General features: G+C 44.7%; 1 protein-coding gene across 3 annotated transcripts in view; it reads right to left on the bottom strand.

The window, feature by feature from the left end:
• Positions 1-553: 553 nt before the first annotated feature.
• Positions 554-21,052, bottom strand: part of ASTN2 (astrotactin 2) — an 858,139-nt gene continuing 837,640 nt past the window's right edge. For all 3 annotated transcript variants that reach the window (XM_059410933.1, XM_059410934.1, XM_059410936.1), the window contains 3 exons: positions 16,856-16,956; positions 14,883-15,066; positions 554-1,373 (listed from right to left, as the gene is read on the bottom strand). In XM_059410933.1, the coding sequence (XP_059266916.1) occupies positions 1,136-1,373; positions 14,883-15,066; positions 16,856-16,956 (523 nt within the window). In that variant the 3' untranslated portion in view covers positions 554-1,135. The remainder of the gene's footprint in view (positions 1,374-14,882; positions 15,067-16,855; positions 16,957-21,052) is intronic.

Below are 21,052 nucleotides of genomic sequence, written 5' to 3'. Positions count from 1 at the left end.
CTCAGAGTTGCCAGATCAAGCCCCATGTAGGGCTCCACGCTCAGTGAGGAGTCCGTTTGAGATTCCTTCTCCTTCTGCCACTCCCCCTGCTCACACTCTCTCCATATCACTAAAATAAACAAACAAACAAACAAACAAACAAATATCTTTTTTAAAAAGTGCTTTCAGCCCTTCAATGGGTTCTTTTTTCTCTTATTTCTGGACTTTCGTCCATGGTGTCCCATCTTGTCTTTCCACATGCTCTCTGGTTGATTCCTCCCCATCTTCTGGGCTTCAGGCATCCCTTTCTCAAGGAGGCATTTCAGAGCTCCTATGGTTTGTCTCATGGCCCAGCGATGAGTGTAAATAACCCCCGTTCTTCCCCTACTACAGCCTGAAGTCGCTGAACTGCTTCTCTACAATTTCCATGGGACTGTAAGCTCCCTGAGAGCAGGGAGCTTCTCACTCCTCAGCTGCATGTCCGATGTCTGGTCTACAGTAAGTAATCAATAAATACCTGTGGCGTGAATAAACTGAGGTCCGCCAGTGGCAAGAAACACTCCCCAAGCAGAAAGAGAGACAATAAGAATTTTTAATGCATGGAAAGTCCTGCAGGGACTCTGGGCAGACCCACAGGTAGCAGGAAGAGGCAGGGATCCTGCAAACTCAATAACGTCTGGGAAAAAAAAAGTCATAAAGACCCAAGCTTCCTCACTGCACCGATTCTCGGGGCCTCCTTCCTGATGCTGAAGAGGTCAGATTGTCTCTCCAGAGGTTTCCTCCAGGGTCCATTGCAGGAAGGAAGCTGAGTGTGGCAGGAGGAAGGAAGAAGAGCAAAGGCCGCTTGGTCTCCACCTGAAAGCTCCTGCCTCGGGACTGACCGCCACCCATAAGAAAAAGTTTAAAAAGGAGAGACTTTGATAGAGTCAAATAATATCTTAGAAAAAATAAAAGAGAAAAACGGATAATTCCAGTGGTTACAAAGTTCTCTGTCGGCTATCCACAAGAGAAAGAGTTTGCTTTGGCCTTGCTGGCAAGCTCATCGGCCAGGCCCATCCTCAGCTGTCCCCTAGCCCCCCCAGGCCCCAGGATCCACGAGAGTACTGCTCCCCCTCCCACGGAGAGTCTCTGTGCTCACGGAGGGTGGCACCCTCCCTCACCGGCCCTTGGACTCCCCATAGGTGTTTCGGGCCATGGACACCATCTTCTCCTCGCATGTGATTTTGGTGTCCTTGAGGATGCTGTACCACACCATACCCGCGGGCCGGACCTCCTCGCTGCGGCAGAAAAGGTAGGGTACGGTGTCCACACGGCTCTGGATGTAAGCGCTTCTCAGGAGGCTGGAGCAGTGGCTGCTCACCCTGTCCAGTCGCCGCAAGATCAGGTGGGCCTTCCTGAAAAGGAAGATGAGACAGTGAGGAAGAATGAAGCCCAGATCAAGGGTTAAGCCTTTGAGTGGGGAATAAAAGTCAACAGAGAAATGGGAACTTCCGGCTCCAACAATCTCCTATCCGTTCCTGGCCTGAATGCGGTATTTCAAACACCTACTCAAAAATCACCTCCAAATTTGTCCTCTTCCACTGTCCAATGTGTAAAAACTGAAAGCGACGTATAACCTTTGACCCAGCATTTTCGTTTCTAAAATACGAAGAGTCCCAGGACTTACAAGGTCACCAGCCTTGGGACTCTGACCAAGAAGAAATCATTATAATAATGATACACAGCAACAGCAATCCCAGCTAAAATTTACCGACACCTGCCACACTAGACAGAAAATAAACGCTTTACCTACATTTAAAGATTTCATGTGCTGTCCATAACAGCCCTGGACATACTGTTCTTTCCACTCACACAGATGGACGTGGAACCCGCGGCTCAGAGAAATGATGTCGTGTGACCAAGGTCAAACAGCAAGGTGACCACTGGGGCTGAGCATTTGGATCTAGGTCTGAACGTCCCCAAAGTCCCTCTCTATGAGTGTTTTTCTCATCTATAAAATAGTGATGATGGTCTCAGCTTCATAAGTGGTGGTTAATGTCTAGCATGAGAAATGCCCAAGCCTGGCACAGAGTAAGCTCCCAATAAATGATACCTGTGATTATAAAGAATTGTTATGATGGTACCTTGGGATTAAGGTCATTCAGAACACTGGTCTGAGCAAGAATCACCCTGTCCTGTGGTGATCATCATTAGTAACTTATCTAGATCCCTTTAACCAGTAAGAGAGAGGACCCCTGAGGTCATCTGATGGCTGCACAGAAAATTAAAGCTAACAAGGATCTCGGAGACCCTTGGGTTTCCCAATGATGGCACTGTTGACATCTGGGCCAGATAGTTCTATGTTGTGGGGAGTGTCTTGTAGGAAGTTCAGCAACATCCCTGGGCCTCTGCCTATTAAATACAAATAGCATTTCTTTGTCCTAGTCATAGCAGTGGAATTGTCCTCTTGGGGGGAAAAATCACCCTAACTGGGAACCAGTGACCTAGTCTGACCTATTCTTATTAAAGATGTGAAAACTGAGGCTCGGAGAGAGAAAGGGATATCCTTTTCCTGGGTCACACCACACGGTAGACATCATCGTCAAGGTGCTAGTCACCATGTGGAATCCAGTTTTCTCTACATTCCAGCATATTCAAGATACCCAAGGGCTAAATGAGCAGCTCTCTCCTGCTGTCCTCTCCATGCCCCTCTGAGACCCCAGGAGGGAGGGGGTTTTACAACAACAGACCCCACAAATGGGACACTGTGTTAGGCACCTGCATGAAGGCTGGAAAAGGGCCGGGCTTCTATGTATGTTTTGTATGTTTTGTGGGCACGATTTATGAGGTACCTTTCAAAAAGTCCTCTTTGTATAGTTCACCACTTGGGTGGAATATTTCCTGAGGTGCCAAGAATTCATAGCTTCAGAATCGCACTCGAGTTGCCACTCTGCCCACAGTCCTCTCTCCCTGCCGGCAGCACCTCCCAACCAGAGGCTTGAGGAGTTCATTTCTCTGTCCTCCCGGTTTGAGCCCTTGCTCTGTTCCTTAATAGCTCTGTGTCCTTGGGAAATTTTCTTAATGTCTCTAAACCCGTTTCTTCTCTTGAAAAATGGGGCTGCTGTAAAGTAACAGGAGATAAAATCATCGACTGCTCATTTACTGAGCACTTATTTTATGGTAGGGCTCCCTCTTCAGTGTGAAAGACAGACAGATGGAAAATTACAGCACAGGTAGCTAGGGCAATGATAAGAGGTGTGCTGGGGAGGTGGGAGAGAAGAGGAAGGTAGGAATGGGAATATCCAAGAAGGCTTCCTAGTAGAAGGGCAGCTTGTGTTGAGTCTCAGAAATGAGTAGGGGTTAAAGATGACAAAGGCAAAACAGGAGGCAGAGGTAAAGGCATAAAGATATGGGATTATATAGAAGTTCTGAGGATTGGGGCACCCAGGTGGCTCAGTTTTTAGGTGTCTGCCTTTGGCTCAGGTCATGATCCCAGGGTCCTGGGAGGGAGCCCCACATCGGGCTCTCTGCTTGGCGGGAAGCCTGCGTCTCCCTCCCATCAAACATGACCTTTGATGTTCCCTCTCTTGCTGTCTCTCTCTCTGTCAAATAAATACATAAAATATTTTTTTAAAAAAAGAAGTTCTGAGGATTTATGGCAGGAATACCGGGACTACTGTGTGTAAGTGGGCACACAGTGGGGGACTGGAGAAGTGGCAGGGGCTAGGCCGTTGGAGCTTAGGAACTGGGGCGTGGGTTGTACAGAATAACGGTACAGCACCCAGGCTCTACAGCCTGACTGCTCAGGTTCAAATCCTGGCTCAGCCACTTATTAGCTCGGTGATATTGAGGGAATTGTTTAAGCAGGTGTGACCCAGTTTCCTTATCCATGAGATGGGAGTAACTGCTGTATCTACCACAAAGTCCTGTTAAAAAACAAAAAAAAAGCCAGCATTGATGAATCTGTAACAAGCCTTCAATAAATGTTATCTACGAGAGTGGCCTGGAGGGCAAACCAGGGATTGCTCAAAGGGTTTCAAGCAGCAACATAATGGATTCAGAGCTGGACTATTTAAAAATGTTCCCGGCTGCCTTGAGGAGAATCAAACTGGGGGAAGGGCCAGAATGACAGCAAGAAACCTGGTCGGGCACACATCCAGGTGTTAAGTGTTTCCTATCGTCGTACTTAAAGGCGCTGGTTTGCTTTTTCGCTCTGTGTTTTTGAAAGCAATGTCCTCCTTCTGCTTCCTCATTTATAAAAAGGGAGTAACATTCACCAACCTCATAAAGTTATAGTGAGGATTATGTAAGTTAATACATGCAAAACTCTTAGAAACATGTTTGGCACATCCTAAGTCCTTGACAGAGGTTAGCAAGTATCACTACCAACACCTGTGCCCCCCCCCCCACCCCCCACCGCCCCATCATCAGCCTTATTTGTGTTCTGGTGTAAGCCCAGAGCACATTTGTAAGTCAGTGGCAGGCAAAAGAAATGCTAACAGCCTCTAACTTGGGGCCAGAGTGCTGGGTTGGAGACATGCTGTGTACTCTGGGAATATATAAACTGAACACCTAATCCTGAATTTGGGAGCTCAGAAACCTTCCCAAGGGATGTAACATCTGCACCAAGACTTCACTGATGAGACAGGTTTTTCAGGTAGTTGGGGAGGCAGAGGAAAGTGCTCATGGGAAGTTAGATGAGAGGAAGCATGAGCACCCAGTTCTTTGCAATGGTTAGCACAAAGAATGGGTAAGAGACTACTCAGTCTGGCAGATATCAGGCCCCTGGGGCTCTTCAAAGTCATGGTGAAGTATTATATTTTAGGGGCAATGGAGAGTGATCACAAAAACAAACTATGAATATAAAATGAGGTGGGAAAGGGGAGTTCTTCCAACATTCCCAAATGCTTTGCCTCCAAAGTCCCAGCCATTTCCTCAAGAAGAATCTTAGGACTCAACTGAACCAAGTCTCCTTTTGAATGGATGGGGAAATGGAAGTTTGGAGTGAGAAAATAGTTAAGAGAACACTTTAAGTTAGTAACAAGGACAGAGCAAGAACCAGAGTTCCTGACCGTAGAGAGAATGAATTGGAAGTCACAGATGCAGATCTGAACTCTGTAACTCAACAGCTGTGTAGATCATCAGCAAGTTCTTCGATGCTGCTCTTAGTTACGGCCTCCATGAAATGGAAATAAGAGCGGTGTTTTGAGGGAGAGAGAGAGAACCTGGCTAACTGGCTCAGTACATGTTAACCAAGATTCAAAATAGCATACTGTGGTAGAAAGGACATAGGCTTCAGAGCCCATTAAGGAAGTCACTTCTCTGTAGTTCTGTTTGCCCATTTGTAAAATGGGATTAGAGATGCTTGTTTTGTAGGGCTGTTGTTAGGCTGAAATAAAATGACTGCCCTAGGCATCCAGTACAGATGTCTGTACACAATAGGCACTAAACCAGTGTCAGTTCACTTAACTGTCCCTGTTCTTTTTCCAACGCACACACTATCTACGACCTTGGCTTGCATTTAGCCAACAAAGACAGGAGAAGTCAGAAGGTGACGCCAAGGAGAGAAGGGTTGGAGATGCTTAAAGGCCTGGGAGGAGAAGGAGGGAGTGAGAGACTAAAGGCAAGAGTGCTGGGTAATAAATTTGTAGGCAACGGAGATGCATAAATCAAAGGCCAGGCATAATCCAGCTTTCCCTGTAGAGGGAATCATAGGTCAGAGTGACCACTTCTCTCAAATACTGGAAATGAAATCTTCCTCATTGGAGACAGGACCCAGAACCGCTGGCATAGGAAGCCAGAGGTGAAGGAGCCGCCACACATTAATTTATGATTGTATTAGCAGGCAAGACTGAGACAGGAATGGCTTGTGGAGGAGTCAGGGGCTGAGTTCTGATGCCACTTCTCCGGGAACTGTAGAACCTTTGACTGACCATTCTATTCCCAGCACCATTACCCAATCATCTGTTGACACAGTTAGTGGACAAAGACCTAATTTCCAGGGGGGCCTTGGAATGGAGGAGGGGAAAAAGAGGCAGTAAGGAAACATTCCTATTGGCCTCTCCCCCTCCTCCCTATCTCCTTGAGTTGAGCTTAAGTGTCTCTGTGTTAGCTGACCTCAAGCTTAATGAGAGTCGAGGGCATGACGTGGTTGCACAAAAATGGGACACAACCTCCAGAAGTAGACAGGGCAGATTAAGAGAAAGAATGACTTCATTCATATTGTCCCGGTCAGGCCACATCTGGAGTACCCCAGTCACTTCTGGTAAGAGGGACATGTGCAAACTGTAGCCAGATGCTGCTGCTGAAGGTTGTCTCAAAAGCAAGTCTTAGGAGGAAGTGTGGAAAGCAGGAATGGAATGTGTCCACTGAAGGGGGGATACTCAGGCAAATGGTTATGTTGTTCTAATAAATGAAGACTGGGAGGGGGGTAGGGGCTGAAACTAAATATAATCCTCGCCACAATCCTAGAGTCCGTACTTCAGTCCTAGTCTTTAGGTAGTAGAAGTGAGCCTCAGGCTGGTCATAGGTTTTGACCAGGGTTAACAGTGTGAGAATAGCATCTAGATCTCTGTTGCAAGGCATCCCAGTGTTATCAATGGTGTCACTTTAAAATTAACAGAAGGCAAATTTTGACTCAACATAATTAGAAAAAATTAAAACTAGAGTCCTCTATCTACAGAATGGATGCTTCCATATCTCCAATGGGCTTCCTTCACTGGGGATGGCCAAATCAAGTATATTTTAGAAAGGAGTCTTAGTCTGTTTGGGTTTCTATAACAAAATACCACAGACTGGGTAGCTTATGAACAATATGGATTTCATTCTCCCAGTTCTGAAGGCTGGGAAGCCCAGGATCATGGCACTGGAAGATGTGGTGCAGTGGCTGTGAGAGCGAGCTTCCTGGTTCAGAGATGGTACTCTCTTGCTGTGCCTTCACATGGTGGAAGCAGCAAAGGATCTCTCTGGTCCCTCTTTTATAAGACTACTGATCCCATTCATAAGGGATCCACCCTCATAACCTAGTCACCTCCCAAAGGCCCCATCCTTTAATGTTATTATCTTGCACATTAGATTTTGGACCTATGACTTTTAGAAGATACAACATTTAGACCAAGGCAGAGCCTAATGGATATAGAAAATGGAGAAGATTTTTGTTGTTTTTGTTTTTAATCTAAAAGGAATTAGAGGCTTCATTCAGAGAAATACCACCTGACGGGCATCTGATGAGCACTTCACAACAGAACCTGGTGTGACACAACTGCCAAGGCATGGAGTTCCTGATGTGAGAAGTTCTACTCATGCTTCAAAGTCATGCTGAAATGTCATCTTCAGGAAGTCTTCCAGATCTCCCCAGGTATCATAAGTCATCTTTCCCCTTTGCTGCTAAAGCCTTTTATTTCTCTGTTGTGATATATATTATATTCTGCCTTCATCATGTATAAATCTTGGGATGCAATGTGTTACAATGGACAGGATATTGGTTTGGATTTTGGCATTTTTGAGGTTATTTTGAATTTGGCCTCTGATAGTTACTAGCTGTGTAACCTTCAACAATTTACTCAATTCCACTGATTCTCTGTTGTTTTATCTTCAAAATAGGTGGTTCAGGAGATGAAATGACCTATAAATGACTGGGCCCATAAGAGGTGCCCGTAATACCTCCCACCTGCTTCTAAGATAGTAGAGTACCCCTGTTGTCCAGCTCCTGACTGTGCAAGAAGAAGGAACTAATAGGGGTAAATTAACTTGAACCAAGGAAATCTCAGTCCCTAGCATTCCAAATCCAGTAATTCTCTAGCAGGAATTAATAAAGGGAATGAAATGGCATAAGAGCATCAATGTGGACCAAGGGAGATAATCTGGCAAGTGGGCAAAACATTTGTATTAATTTCTTTATAAGAGCATAGCATTTGGAAGAAACCTAATTGGATAAAAGACTCAAGTAACATATGATACATTCATATAATTGTATGGATAAAGGGCCCTCCCAGATAACATATCTACATATGCATCCACGAGAAAAGACTTGTTAAGTGTAAACAGGTAGATAACAGAATATAGTGTATATATTTACTGAAAATAGCAGAGTTGGTGGAAACAGGGCTGTGTCTATAGATGCACATGTATTCTTAAGCTTATATTGAGTCCCCATTCATGTGTATATCCATGTCATACCTGTATTTATATTTGGAAAGCAACCTAATAATGATTTTATCTCTGGGTTGGGATTATGGATTCAGAAGTGCAAAATTTTCCTTTCCATTTTATATACATCCACATCATGTAGATGTTATAGAGTAAGAATTACTTATAGAACAAAATACAATCAAGTAATTCCATTTTTAAAAACGTGAATTTGGGTGCCTGGGTGGTTCAGTGGGTTAAGCCTTTGCCTTCGCTCAGGTCATGATCCCAGAGTCCTGGGATGGAGTCTCACATCAGGCTCTCTGCTCAGCAGGGGGTCTGTTCCCCCCCCCCAACCCCACCTGCTTCTTTCCAGACTTGTGATCTTTCTCTCTCTGTCAAATAAATAAAAATAAAATCTTTAAAATTTTTAAAAATGTGAATTTTTACACATATATTTTATAGTTGGTGTGATGATTTTGTGCAATGAAGCCATGGTTTTATGGCTTCCCAGTAGTTTCCTGGGATTATTTTCAGAATAAATCCACATCAAGTCTAGCCGTGGACAATTCCCACAGAACAGAAACCCAGCAAGTCAAATACGCCACCTGGATATTTATCTTCAACACCGGGTTTGACATGTAATTTGTAAGATAAACAGTGAAAATATTTACATTTTTTCTTCTTATTCTCTCACAAGAAAACATAATACCTTCCCAAGAATTCATTCCTTAACTGATGGTAAGTATGACAGAGTCTCAGCTAACCCAGTGATTTCAGTGCAGAACTGATACAGACTTCGAGATAAGAGCTAACCTTGTTATACTATCAGTGGGAACACTGATCCTTGGAACACTTGTTCAAAGTCATACTGTGTTTTGTTTTTGTACTTATTCACCCTAAGACATCTTAAGTTATAAGAATGCCACTGATTAATAATAGCCTTTTAAGAAGCATGTAGCACTAATGCACACATCCATTTGCACTGTCCATCCTGATTTCAGGAATGTCAAAATATGCAGAAAATTAAAAGTGCATCTGAGGTCCATAGGAATATGGCCCTAGAAGCCTAAGTTTGCTTTTGTTCTTAATATCCTGGAAACTCCAAAAGGATTAAGGTTTTTGGCATGATAGTTAAGGAAAGAGCTAATATATAATCTTGAACTGCAAGAATATACAGGGACATCAAATTTGCTTACTTTCATTCTGGATACAGCACAGGATATGGATACAGTTCACACCTGAGAAGCGTAGGAAAAGCTTCTTGCCTTGCTGTGGTGAGAAAAATCCCAGGCTAAACCAAGCCTGGGATGATTTCTGTGATCTATTAGTAATGTCTGCCATGGAAGCAAGAGAGGTTGAGATAGTACATATACTATCACCAGTCCAGAGAGATGAATTCACCAAAACAAAATCTCTTCAGTGCTCCCTCTCTTCTTCCTACTCTATCATTTCAGCCAAATGAAGCTGAGAGGATGGAGAAGCCCAAGAGTAGTCAAGGGTGTACTGACTGAAGCAAATTCTGGTCCTTAGCCACCTATGAGATCAGCTTCTCAGGTCTCCTAATAGGAACCATATGGCTGGGACAGCTGGGTAGCAGCAGGTCTTCTCTGAGCAGCTGTTTGCGGCACCTGTGGCTGTCACGGAAACTAGGCTCTGGAGGACAGTGGCCTCATAGACTCATGAGGCAGACGTAAAAGATGCCCTTTTGTCACTAAATTTTATGGGGGTATGTGACTACAGATACAGGGAGAAGTACAGAACATTTTGGGGTTTGGTGATTAGAGGAAAAGAGAATCCTAATAGAGTTCATCCCACGGTATGAGTCCTCCTGGGAAGAGCTCTTAACACCCTGGCCACCCTAGATCCTTGGGAATCAGGACACTATGAAGGAGAAAGGACAGTCAGAGCATGGCTGTTTTCTGGTCTTTATGAACTTCAGGGCTTTTTGGCTCCCTGGCTCCCCAGGTGGAAGGGACTTTGGAGTCCAGCCCTTTTATGCTACAGATGGGGACCAGAATGGCAATGGAATTTGTCCAAGGTCATGGCAAGTGGATGGCAAACCTAGGCCAGGAACCCAAGGACAGTGTCTCACTCTTTCTCCTTTACCATCTGACGCCATGCCCACTTGGGAACCCTTCAGAGTCATGGCACATTTACTCCAATGGCTCCTCTGGGTTTTGGGAGAAACAACAAACTCCTGGACAGAGCTCACAAGAGCCATCATGCTCTGCCCTCTGTTGAAGTCCCAACCTTGGTTTTTTTGTTTTGTTTTGTTTTCCCCTCTCACCTTGAACTCTGTCCCCCTCTCACCTTGAACTCTGAGATTTGTACTTCCTGACTCAAGTGTATCCTCTTAGCTACCCACCCCAACACTCATCCTTGCACTGGTTGTTCCTCTGGATGAGAACACCCTCCTCCTTCTGCCTGGAGGACTCCCATTCATCCTCTGATGCTAGGCCAAGACTTCGCTCTCTTCTCCACGGATCCTCCTTTGAGGTCCAGGTCTGGATTAGCTGTGACTGCTAATCTCATCTAGAACCTTGTCCCTCAAACTGTGCTTTTGGGACCAGCAACATGGACATCACCTGAGAGCTTATAAGAAATGCAGCCCATCCTAAACCACTAAGACAACTTAAATTTTAGCAAGACTCTCAGGGGGTTCTCATACACATTCAAATTGGAGAAGCACTGCCGGAAAACAAACTTCCCACCCCCCATTTTTGTAGTATGCTTCTTATAACATGTTTCACTGTAACTGCCCATAGACTTTCTCTCACTAGGTGCTGCCCCTTGTAAAGGCAGGATCTGTCTTCTTCATGCATACATTTCCAGCCCATAGTGCAGAGCCTGGCCCACAGTAAGAATATTAAATGAACCAATGAATAAATAAATTAATGAAATGTGGTCTCCTGGGGTCTCTTAATATTTGAAAGGACAATGTATTTTTTGATTATTATCTTTGAGCTGGAAAGAATTAGTTCATGGAATTCAGTTGTCTCTGTTACCCACAGACCTTTATGAGCTCAGAGAGACCCAAGAGTCCCTTGGGAATGGGGGAAAGGGGATTTGAAATGGAGACCCAGCAGGTGAGGCCCCAGGTCATCCTCTCTAGCTTCTTCCAGAACAACTGTGCACATCTGAGCCACACATCCACTCATCCCATTATCCAGTTATTTAACAAGTATTCAGCACCCACTTACAAGAGTGACTAGGACCTAAAGAATCACTAAGTACGCATAAGCTGATATTATAGTGCAGAAGAGAGATAGCACAACAGTAAATACCTAAGACACATGAGATATTGAAACTAGTAGGTACAATGCATTAAATTAAAATATGATGGTGTGATTGAGAGAACAGGTAGAACTTTTAGAGGATTCTCTGAGAAAGTAGCATTCTAGTTAAGACCTGCCGTTCTACTTAAGGCCTATTTAGGAAAAAAAGAAATCCACTGCTAAAAAGCTAAAGTACCACTGCCCTAGTTCATCCTGTTCATTTTATAGATGAGGAGACTGAGGACCAGAGAGAGTCAGAGCCCAGGGTTACATAGGTGAGTTCATTAGCAGTGTCAGGATAGATTAGGATGCAGCTATCTTGATTCCTGCTGACAACAGTGTGGGATGTTAGAGGAATATCATATCCCTCCAGAGACTAGCAAGACTGAGGAGGGAGGAAACTGGGTGACACCAGTTGGAGCTGGTGGACAGTGACTGGTGACGGGTTGGCTGGAGATTAAGTGGGTTATCACAGTCCATTACCAAGTGGGTTTTCCTGCCTCTGCGGGAGGCCAGGCAGGCTTTCCAGAAGATTTATGTCCTGGAAGGTCATAAAGGAACCCAGAAGGCTGTAAAGACAAAGTCAGGAGTGGAGCTCTGGTTTAGCTTCCACCCAAACTCTCTGAGCCCTGTGGGAAAACCCAATAAAGGGGGATGCCTTTCCCGGTCCATGGGCAAGATGGCAGCCCCAGTGACTCACACAGTCATCTGGGGCTTTCATCTGGGACTCTGTGCTTCTGCCTGTCTGCCCTCTTTTAGCTTTTATCTAAAGAAGCTTCCTTTCATGTGAAAGAGAAAAAGTTATAGTCCAGGACCCAATGGGCAGATAAGGTCTGTTCCAGGAAGAGATTCCTTTTATCTCTGACCAAGCTCTCCTCTGTTCCCCTGATGGCCTCAAATTCTCGGAGGGATATTGCAAGTGTTCTAAGGGCTCAGGGTGAGAGATCAGGGCAGAACCAGCCTCCATATCACACTGTGCAGCTATGTGCAGCTCATTTAACCTCCTGAGGCCTCTAATTCCTTATCATCCACAAAATGAGAGTACCCTACCTTGCCCAGTTTACGGTGTAACTTTAAAGCCTTTCAAAGCACAGAGTGCCTCCAACTAAGTATTTCAGGAAGTCTGGCAATTCTCTACAATGCTATCAGTACCACCCTGCTCCAGAACTGCCACCCTATCTCCCCTGGATTATTAAAAGAGCAGCCTCAAGGACCTCTCCACCTCCCTCCTGTCTTGACTCTTCTCGATCAACCCAGAGTCTTAAGCTTCCAACTGAGGTCAGAGGGATCTTTCTCCCCCTGAAGATCTGCCAACATCACCCTATTCTGAAAAACACTTGAAAAGCTTCCCATTACTCTAGGGAGATAATCCAAACTCTTTAACCCTACTTACAGGGCATTCAAGATTGGCCCCTGTTGACCTCTCTCTTCTTATCTCTTACCACTCCTGCTGTCATACACTTTGCTCCAACCACAGGGAAATTCTTTCAGTTCCTCTACACAATGTTTACCAAAGTGTGGAAGGAGTTCCCCAGGGGCAGGAGGAAGGATTTTAGGTGGTACTCCAGATGATCACAGACCCGGCATTAAATAACAATGAATCACACTGGGAAAGGCAGTCAAGATTCTCTTTTTCACGCTCTTCCCTTCCTCCAGATTACTTTAAAAAATAGTGTCCCTTTGAGACTGCGTCTTCAGTACTTCTCTAACACTTGCTAATCTCCTTTTTATTTATTTTTAAAGATTTTATTTATTTATTTAACAGAGAAAGAGAGCGAGGGGGAAAGCACAAGCAGGGGGAGCAGCAGGCAGAGGGAGAGGGAGAAGCAGGCTCCCCGCAGAGCAGGGAGCCCTCTCAGAGCCTCAGGCCTCAACTCGGATTGAAGAGCATTGTTTTCTGGTTTTGTTTGTTCTTCCCCTTCCATTGTATCAAATGTTTACATTTAATTGTCTATTAAAGGTAAATGGTGCTTATTTTCCCTTTATAAAATAATGCAGTGTTTTCAAATAGATTTTCAGTGAGAAGTGAATCTGAGAAATGCCAGAACGAAAAGTGTGTAGGGTATGGTGATATGTCAAAAATCATAAAAGTGGGGCGCCTGGGTGGCTCAGTGGGTTAAGCCGCTGCCTTCGGCTCAGGTTATGATCTCAGATCTCAGGTCTGCTCAGCAGGGAGCCTGCTTCCCTCTCTCTCTCTCTCTCTGCCTGCCTCTCCATCTACTTGTGATTTCTGTCAAATAAATAAATAAAATCTTAAAAAAATAATCGTAAAAGTGGCAAGCAAATGATGAAAATTTGAGGAAAACCCTGCCCTAGTAGAACATTATCTCCTCTGTGCATTCCCCTGGTCACTCTGCCCCAAACCCTCCGGTTCTCCTGTCCTTCCTCTTGTCTGACCTCTGTTCATTCTATCCGCCTCAGTCTCAGCCCTTGGGAAGGCTTCACTGGGTTACCTAGACCAGGTGTCTATGCCCTGCCTCCCCAAAGGGCCCTATTCTGTTATTGTTGATGTTGTTATGACTATTCTTTGCAACTGCTTGTTTAATTACCTCTAACAGTGAACTTCCACCTTTTTGTTACTGCATGGTTAGTGACTAACTGGTAAGAGGGACTACTAAGTAAGTGATGAGAGATAGAAAGAAAGAAAGAATGAATGAATGAATGTTGTTCCGTGCAAGGCATGAAACAGAGTCACCATCTCATATACTACTTTATGGAGCTTTAGAAGATAGTGATGTGTCTTAGTTACATCTGAATTCATGGAGCCCTGCACAGTGGTTGGTACAGTCATTGCTGGTGATAAAAATCATGTCTTAATACACACTGAATTTAGGAATGTATTTAGTCAGGGTCCCTAATGGACTTAACTCTTAAAAACCCCAGATTTCTTTCTTTTCTTTCTGTCTTTCTTTTCTTTTCTTTTGGAGAGAGAGGGAGAGAGAATGGAAAGGGAGTGAGTCAGGGGGTGAGGCAGAGGGAGAGGGAGAAAGGGAATCTTAAGCAGACTACATACCCAGTGCAGAGCCTGATGCAGGGATTGATATCATGACCCTAAGGTTATGACCTGAACCAAAATCAAGAGTCAGACCTTTAATAAACTGAGCCACTCAGGTGTCCTTAGAAAACCTCAGATTTCTTATGGAAGAATGGGAATAGCCCTAGATTTGGGGCCATGACCCTGCCACTATACACTTCCATGATTCTGGTTAGGACACATCTCCAGGAGTCCAAAATTCCTGTATCTAACACTGAAGATGGAAAGTGGGTGAGGGAAGTGATGGAGGGAAAGAGCGCTTATTCTCTCTCCTCTGACATTCCAGGAGGCCAAGAGCTAAAATTCCAAGATCCTGTCATTCTCCCTGCCCATTTCCCATCTCTAACCCTGACATGATTAAGTGTATGACACACTTATTAATTTGACAAAGCCTATTCCCAGTCTACGAAAAAAAGTGTCCAGTAAAATCAGATATAAGCAAGAAGAATCCATGACTCCACTCACACTCACACACTCATTCATACCTGGGCCCCAGCTCATCCTCACTCCTCCAGACAAAGTCGCCGAACTTCTCGTAGTGAGAGTTGTAGTGGTGTTGGACTCGGAACAGCATTGAGGCTGAGACTTCCATCAGCGTGTTGTAGGCAGTCTGCTGCTCCTTTCCACTTGTGTACCCATTGTACAGATTGTAGATCTTGTCTGCTATTTCTGAGGGGAAGAAGTGCAGGCACAGATCACTGGACAGCAGGAAAAAGTGAGGATGGAAACATGCCTTGCAACAGGAAAGGCACATTCATGCTGGACACACATTCATGCTTGGATACCACAGTCATGTGTGGTATCCAAGGGCAGACAGACCTAAATTGCATCCTGAACATCAATTGACTAGTTGGGTTCAGTTTTCCTAACCATCAGCTGAAAATAATGATGTCTATTCTGGAGACACACTTGGGAGGACGAAATTAAACAGTGACTGTAAAGCACTCAACACAGGGCCTGACACAAAGCTAGTGTTCATAATTTGCAGGCATCTTTATTAATCTATATTTGGTAACCATGATTTAACATAAAATCACAAAGAAGTACAGAGGCTTAAATCAACAGTCTTGGGCTCATCTCAAGAGCCTACTTCTGTCTCTCCTCTGGAATACTTCCAACACAGCTCTGTGTTCAGGTCTGCATTCAAAAATATATCAAAGAAAACCATGGTAATTCATGGCAATTTCTAGTCCTTCAATTATTTCTAGTAATCGATACAACTTGAAGTCATCATGGGTTGCTCCCTTGAATGGAAGGCCCATCCTTTCATCTGGAAAGACTAATCCAGATTTATGTACACCCCCAAGTCATTGCTAACAGTGATTGCCTCCAGAAGAATCTGGGGGACTTGGGTTTAGGATGGGAGGAGCATTTGGTTTTTCTTTTTTTAAACCACATGCACATGGTTTTTATTTGTTTTGTTTTTTTTTTTGTTGTTGTTTTTTTTTTAATATGATGATGATAATAAGGAGGAGGAGGAGGAGGAGAAGGAGGAGGAGGAGGAGGAGAAATGACCAGGAAACCATCTCAAACTCTCTCACCTTTGAGACATGACAGTTCTACAATAAGAGGACTGTCTCCTCTTGTCTGATAGCAGGCAAAGTATGTATTTTGGGGCTTATTACTGAGCCATTCATAGAAATGTCAGTCTCTCTAGAGAGACTAGAATGTGAATTTCCGAAAGGTAAAGAGTGTGTCTCTTCTGCATTGCTCGTATACCAGTGCTCTTAGAAAATACTTGCTCAACTTGAAGTGAACCATTAGGACTCATGATCTATCACCACATTTTTGACAGTCCTGATGTAGAAACTATAGCTACATGTTGGCTAAGAACTAAGTACATGGTAGATCTGATTTATTGGTTCTATTTTTTTTTCCAGATACTTTGCCTGATGTTTACAACTTCATGGGCCAGGAGCATCAGGAACGTTTAATCTTGCACACTAACTCTGATAGTCACTGACTGTAGCTCTGTGCTGAGGATTCTGAGGCCACCCCGGGGCTAGATGGGGACGAATGATATGATGAGCTAATGATATCTGCCCTGGGCTTAGTGGTGGAGTGGTCTCCTCCTGTCACTGATATGCCAGCTCTAGCATAGACTAAAGTGGAAAAAAAAAGTGATAGGTCTCTGAGAAGTCTAGGCTACGGGGCAGGATATAGTCACGGGGCTCTGACCCTCTACTATTCCTTTCCTCTATGTCCGAGCATAGACAGATGCTATGAAAGAGGAACAAGTCTTTCCACTGGCTAAGGTACTGCTGGCCCATCTCAATTTCGTTCATGGCTTTGATTAAGTTAGCTCCGGCTTCCTCCTGTCCCCTTAGTCCCTTCACTTTCTCCTCTCAGTGCACATAGGTTTATGAGGCAGGAAAGGGGTCGTGGTTGGTGACTTCTGGGTACAGAACTTAAAGGAAATAGGGGAGTGACCTAGGAAGGGAGGAAACAGGGCACTTACCTTCTGCCTTGTTGTCATCCACCAGCGGACAGGCCGTCCTCAGGGTCACTGTGCTGAGCTCCGAGTGCCTCCCCCGTGTATCCACAGCATACAAAGTGAACCTGCCACACAGCAAGAAAACAGGGCACTGGGTTGTGACTTCAGCGAAGGTCCTGGAACTTGTAAGGTGGAATACAAAAGCATAGTACAGGAGCAGGTGTTAAAGGAAGTCAGGGATGCTTAGGCTGTGAGAGAGAAGATTTGGAAAAAAAAAAAAAAAAAAAAAACAATGGCAACAGTAAAGCATTTATTGGGCACCAACTGGCTGCTAGGCACTTTGCATTTATTCTCTTACTTTACCAGTACGCAAGCCTGGAAGGCAGGGATTTTGATCAGCTGCACTTCACCAATAAGGAAACTTAGACTCTGATTTTGTATCTTTCCACCAGTCTTGCAGTTACTTGGGGACAGAGCAGTCTGAGTCCTGGACTTCACAAGTGAACCCCAATGCTATCTGGCTTGGCTGAACATACTGATTTATATGTTCTTCCACTCATCCACTTGACAAACACTTCTTGAGCATTAAGTGTGTGCCAGCAGTTATTTTATTCATATTTTATATGAGCTGGGTACTACAAATGCATTCTCCAATGAGGACACTCATCCCAAAGCGGTCAACTCATTGACCTATTATTATATATTAAGTAAGTAGCAACGGGGGAATAGAACTTAGGTCTGCCTGAATCCAAAGATTATGTCTTTAACCACAATGTCAAATCTAATTTTACCTTTTGTCTTTCATTAGCTGGCTTGGAATGCTGGCAAGGGTAAGGAAATGTGGGTTTATACATAAAATATATGTCTTAAGAGGCCTAAACATGGGGTATATTGGCCCTATCTTCAGAAGGAAGCTCATCCATCCATCTGCTTTCTGGGGATTTTGGCTTCTGCCTTTGGTATAAGAGCAATAGGACTGTGATGGGAGTATTCTCTCTCTCCTTCTCTTGTATCTCAGCACTGGGAGTGGAACTCAGTTCCAGTGCTTACTCCATCCAGTACTGTTATGGTCAAGAGAAGCATGACAGAGGAAGGAGTCTGGTCTTAGAGGTGGAAAGGCTTGAGTTCATATTCTATTCTACTCCCTTGCTCTGTGACCTCAGTCACTTCACTTCTCTGTGCTTACTTCATCTCTCTGCATCAGGCATCTCTAAGTGCTATACAGGGAGAGTTATGATCGAAAAGCCTTGCAGAAGTGTTAGAAATAAGATCACAAAGAAACTCCAAAATGGGAGAAAAAGCAAGAGGCAGAGTAGGAAGGTAAGGACAGTACTGGGTATGCCCACAACCCATCTAGAACACGGCAGAGGCAAGATCCAAACCCTAGCCTGCAGATCCCAGAGGACCTATACTTCACAGCTTGAGTGCAAAGATCTCCCAGCATTTACCAGTACTGGGTACAGACAGTAGGCACTTCATAAATATTTGAGTCAATGAATGAACCTAAGTATCATATCTCATTTCTTAATCATTTCTCCCTCCACAAAATGGGGATACTTGCAGATGGAATGCATGACTGTCTCAAAGATTACAAAGACTGATACATGAGAAGTGGCTTAGAAGCTGCAGACTTTATAAAGACCATGTAAACAGCACTTATTTATACAAGAGTACACATTTTAAAAATGCTTTCTTGGAGAAGAGGAGATGCATTTCAACTGACGGAAACATGGCAGGATGCAGCGAATGGAATATGTGAGTTAGCCTCAAAACATGAGGAGCTGGAAAATTTTTTTAAACACTACCTTCCCATTGGCCACTTCTGTTTTCATGGTACTTCTGTAATACATTTCCTCCACCAAGAGGGTGTAGGGTCACCTCTCTGCTTAGCCAAGCAGCATGAATAACAGCATGCTGGGGAAGAAGCAGCCTTAGACTTTCAAGTTATAAAATCGAGGTAGAATCCTTGCTTTCCCCAACTGTTGGCTGAGTATTCTCTGGGACTCAGTCTCTGTAAATAAGATGAAATGATCCATCTCTTACAAGTTTGGGACCAAGACTCAATGATCCAACAACAGAACAGGCCTGACTCCATCTTTGCTCCCTCCAAGGTAGCTTCTATTTGTGTTATTAGAGGAACCAAACATGTCAGGGGAGACCTCGGGTTGGAGGAGGCCTCAGGCCACCCTGCCGGTGGGGGTGGAAGGGTGAACAAAGAGGAAGATGTCAACCTCACAGGCTTGGGTCAAAAGTCAAAAGGCCAAGCGCTTTCTGCCCGTCTCAGCTGTAATTGTAGAACTGTTCCAGAGACACATCTGAAAGCTGTTAGAGGACCAGGCAGGGCTTGAAGGGGCTTTTTGTGAGGGGAAGAAAGTGGAGACCCCTAATGTGGAGAAGTAAGGGGCGAGGGGGGGGCCTGAGAAGCAGACACAGGGACATACCCATAGAGCACAGTGAGAAGTGGGGACACAGAGAGAGACTGAGAGAGGGCAGAGGCAGACCTCAGTGTTCCTCAGGGAGTTCAATTTGTTGTTCAGTGTTCATTTCATGGATGGGTGCCAGCTACCTCCTGCTTGGTTCTTCCATCTTCTCTTTGCCCACTGAAGCAAAGATGCACTGATAATTTGAACTAGAACCCCTGAGCCCACACCAAATTCCACAACCTTATTTACAGGTAGGGAAATAGAGGCCCAGAGAGGAAAGATTCTTCATAAGTTCAGAGTAGACACTGGCTCTTCGAGCTCCTCCCCCAGTGCTCCTTCTCTACACTGCCCTGCTTCCGGTACAACTGGCTGATTTTGGTCCCCCTGCACCTATCAGATATTTTTATTACAAAAGAGGTGGCTCCAGGGACATGGTGCGATGGAGTCTTTAGGAACCTGAAGCTCCAGGCTCAAACCTTTGCTATTTCTTCCTCTGACTTTATTTTAGGAGAAAGAAACCTGGCCAAGGTGTCTGAAACAAACAAACAAACAAACAAACAGGAACACCAGTAAGTACACGGAACAAACCAGGGGTTGCCAGAGGGGTGGAGCAGAAGGGGATAAGCAAAATGGGTGATGGGAAGCAGCTGGTGGAGCCTTCCAGTTACAAACAGGTCAGGAGGGTGAAAGGTACAGGGACTATAGTCAATGGTTCGATGATAGACTTGCGTGGTGAGAAACAGTAGCTACACCAGTGTGAGCAGGGCACCAAGCAGAAAGTTGTCTAATCACTATGTCAGAAACCTAAAACTAATATAGTGTGTTAACTATACTTCAGTTAAAAGAAAAAACAACTGAGTTCATGTTTTCCAGGTTGTGGCCTGTGAGATTCTGGATGTCTAAAGCAATATGCTTTAGTGAATTGCATTTTCAATGTGGAGGGAAGTGCCTTGGGATTGACTGCACAAATGCAAACTATTTTTTTTAATTAATTTATTTTTTTCAGCCTAAGAGTAGTCATTGTTTTTGCACCACACCCAGTGCTCCATGCAATCCGTGCCCTCTCTAATACCCACCACCTGGTTCCCCCAACCTCCCACCCCCCACCCCTTCAAAACCCTCATCATCCTCAGGACTCAGCCCTTACTACCGGCTCCCAGTGCAGCTCCTTGACCGTCACTCACCTGATAAGACTGTATCACCGAACCTCAAATTAGCACTGGCCACACCTCCAGCCTGGTTTACCAATCTTTGCTTCCTATTCTGTTTCATAGTAGAAAAATAGCCAACTGCTAATGGTCCCCCTAGCAGTAGAACATGGATTCTACTTCTTGGCCTTTGCACATGCTATACCCTCTGCCTGGCTGGTCTTTCCCCTTCTCCACTTGACCCTCCCTACCCACCTCATCTGTGGAGGACCAGTCAAACCTCCTCTCCTCCAGTAAACCTTTCTCCACCCACGGTGCTCTGTGACTGCATATGCCGCACAACTGGGTCAGTGCTCGTACGCTTCTCTCTCGCCCCTGTGATATGTATATATCTTCAGAACCAGAATCTGGCTCTGCCTCTATCCACCCACCTACATCTGGTGCTCAGGCACCTAAATCATTCAATGCCCAGCAAATACTTTCCAAAATGAATGACAGACTGAACGAATGACTCAGTCAAGTATGAAGTAGTAGTCCCCTTGTCTGGGAATCCGCTTCCCCATCTGTGCAATGAACAAGAGGGGATTTGGTTGAAAGGTCATTATCAGAGATGGAATGACAGAAAGGCTAAAAGCATGAACCTAGAATTA

The sequence above is a fragment of the Mustela nigripes genome, chromosome 9 (assembly GCF_022355385.1).
Source record: "Mustela nigripes isolate SB6536 chromosome 9, MUSNIG.SB6536, whole genome shotgun sequence".
NCBI classification, from domain to species: Eukaryota; Metazoa; Chordata; class Mammalia; order Carnivora; family Mustelidae; genus Mustela; species Mustela nigripes.
This window is presented reverse-complemented; position numbering and strand designations above follow the sequence as displayed.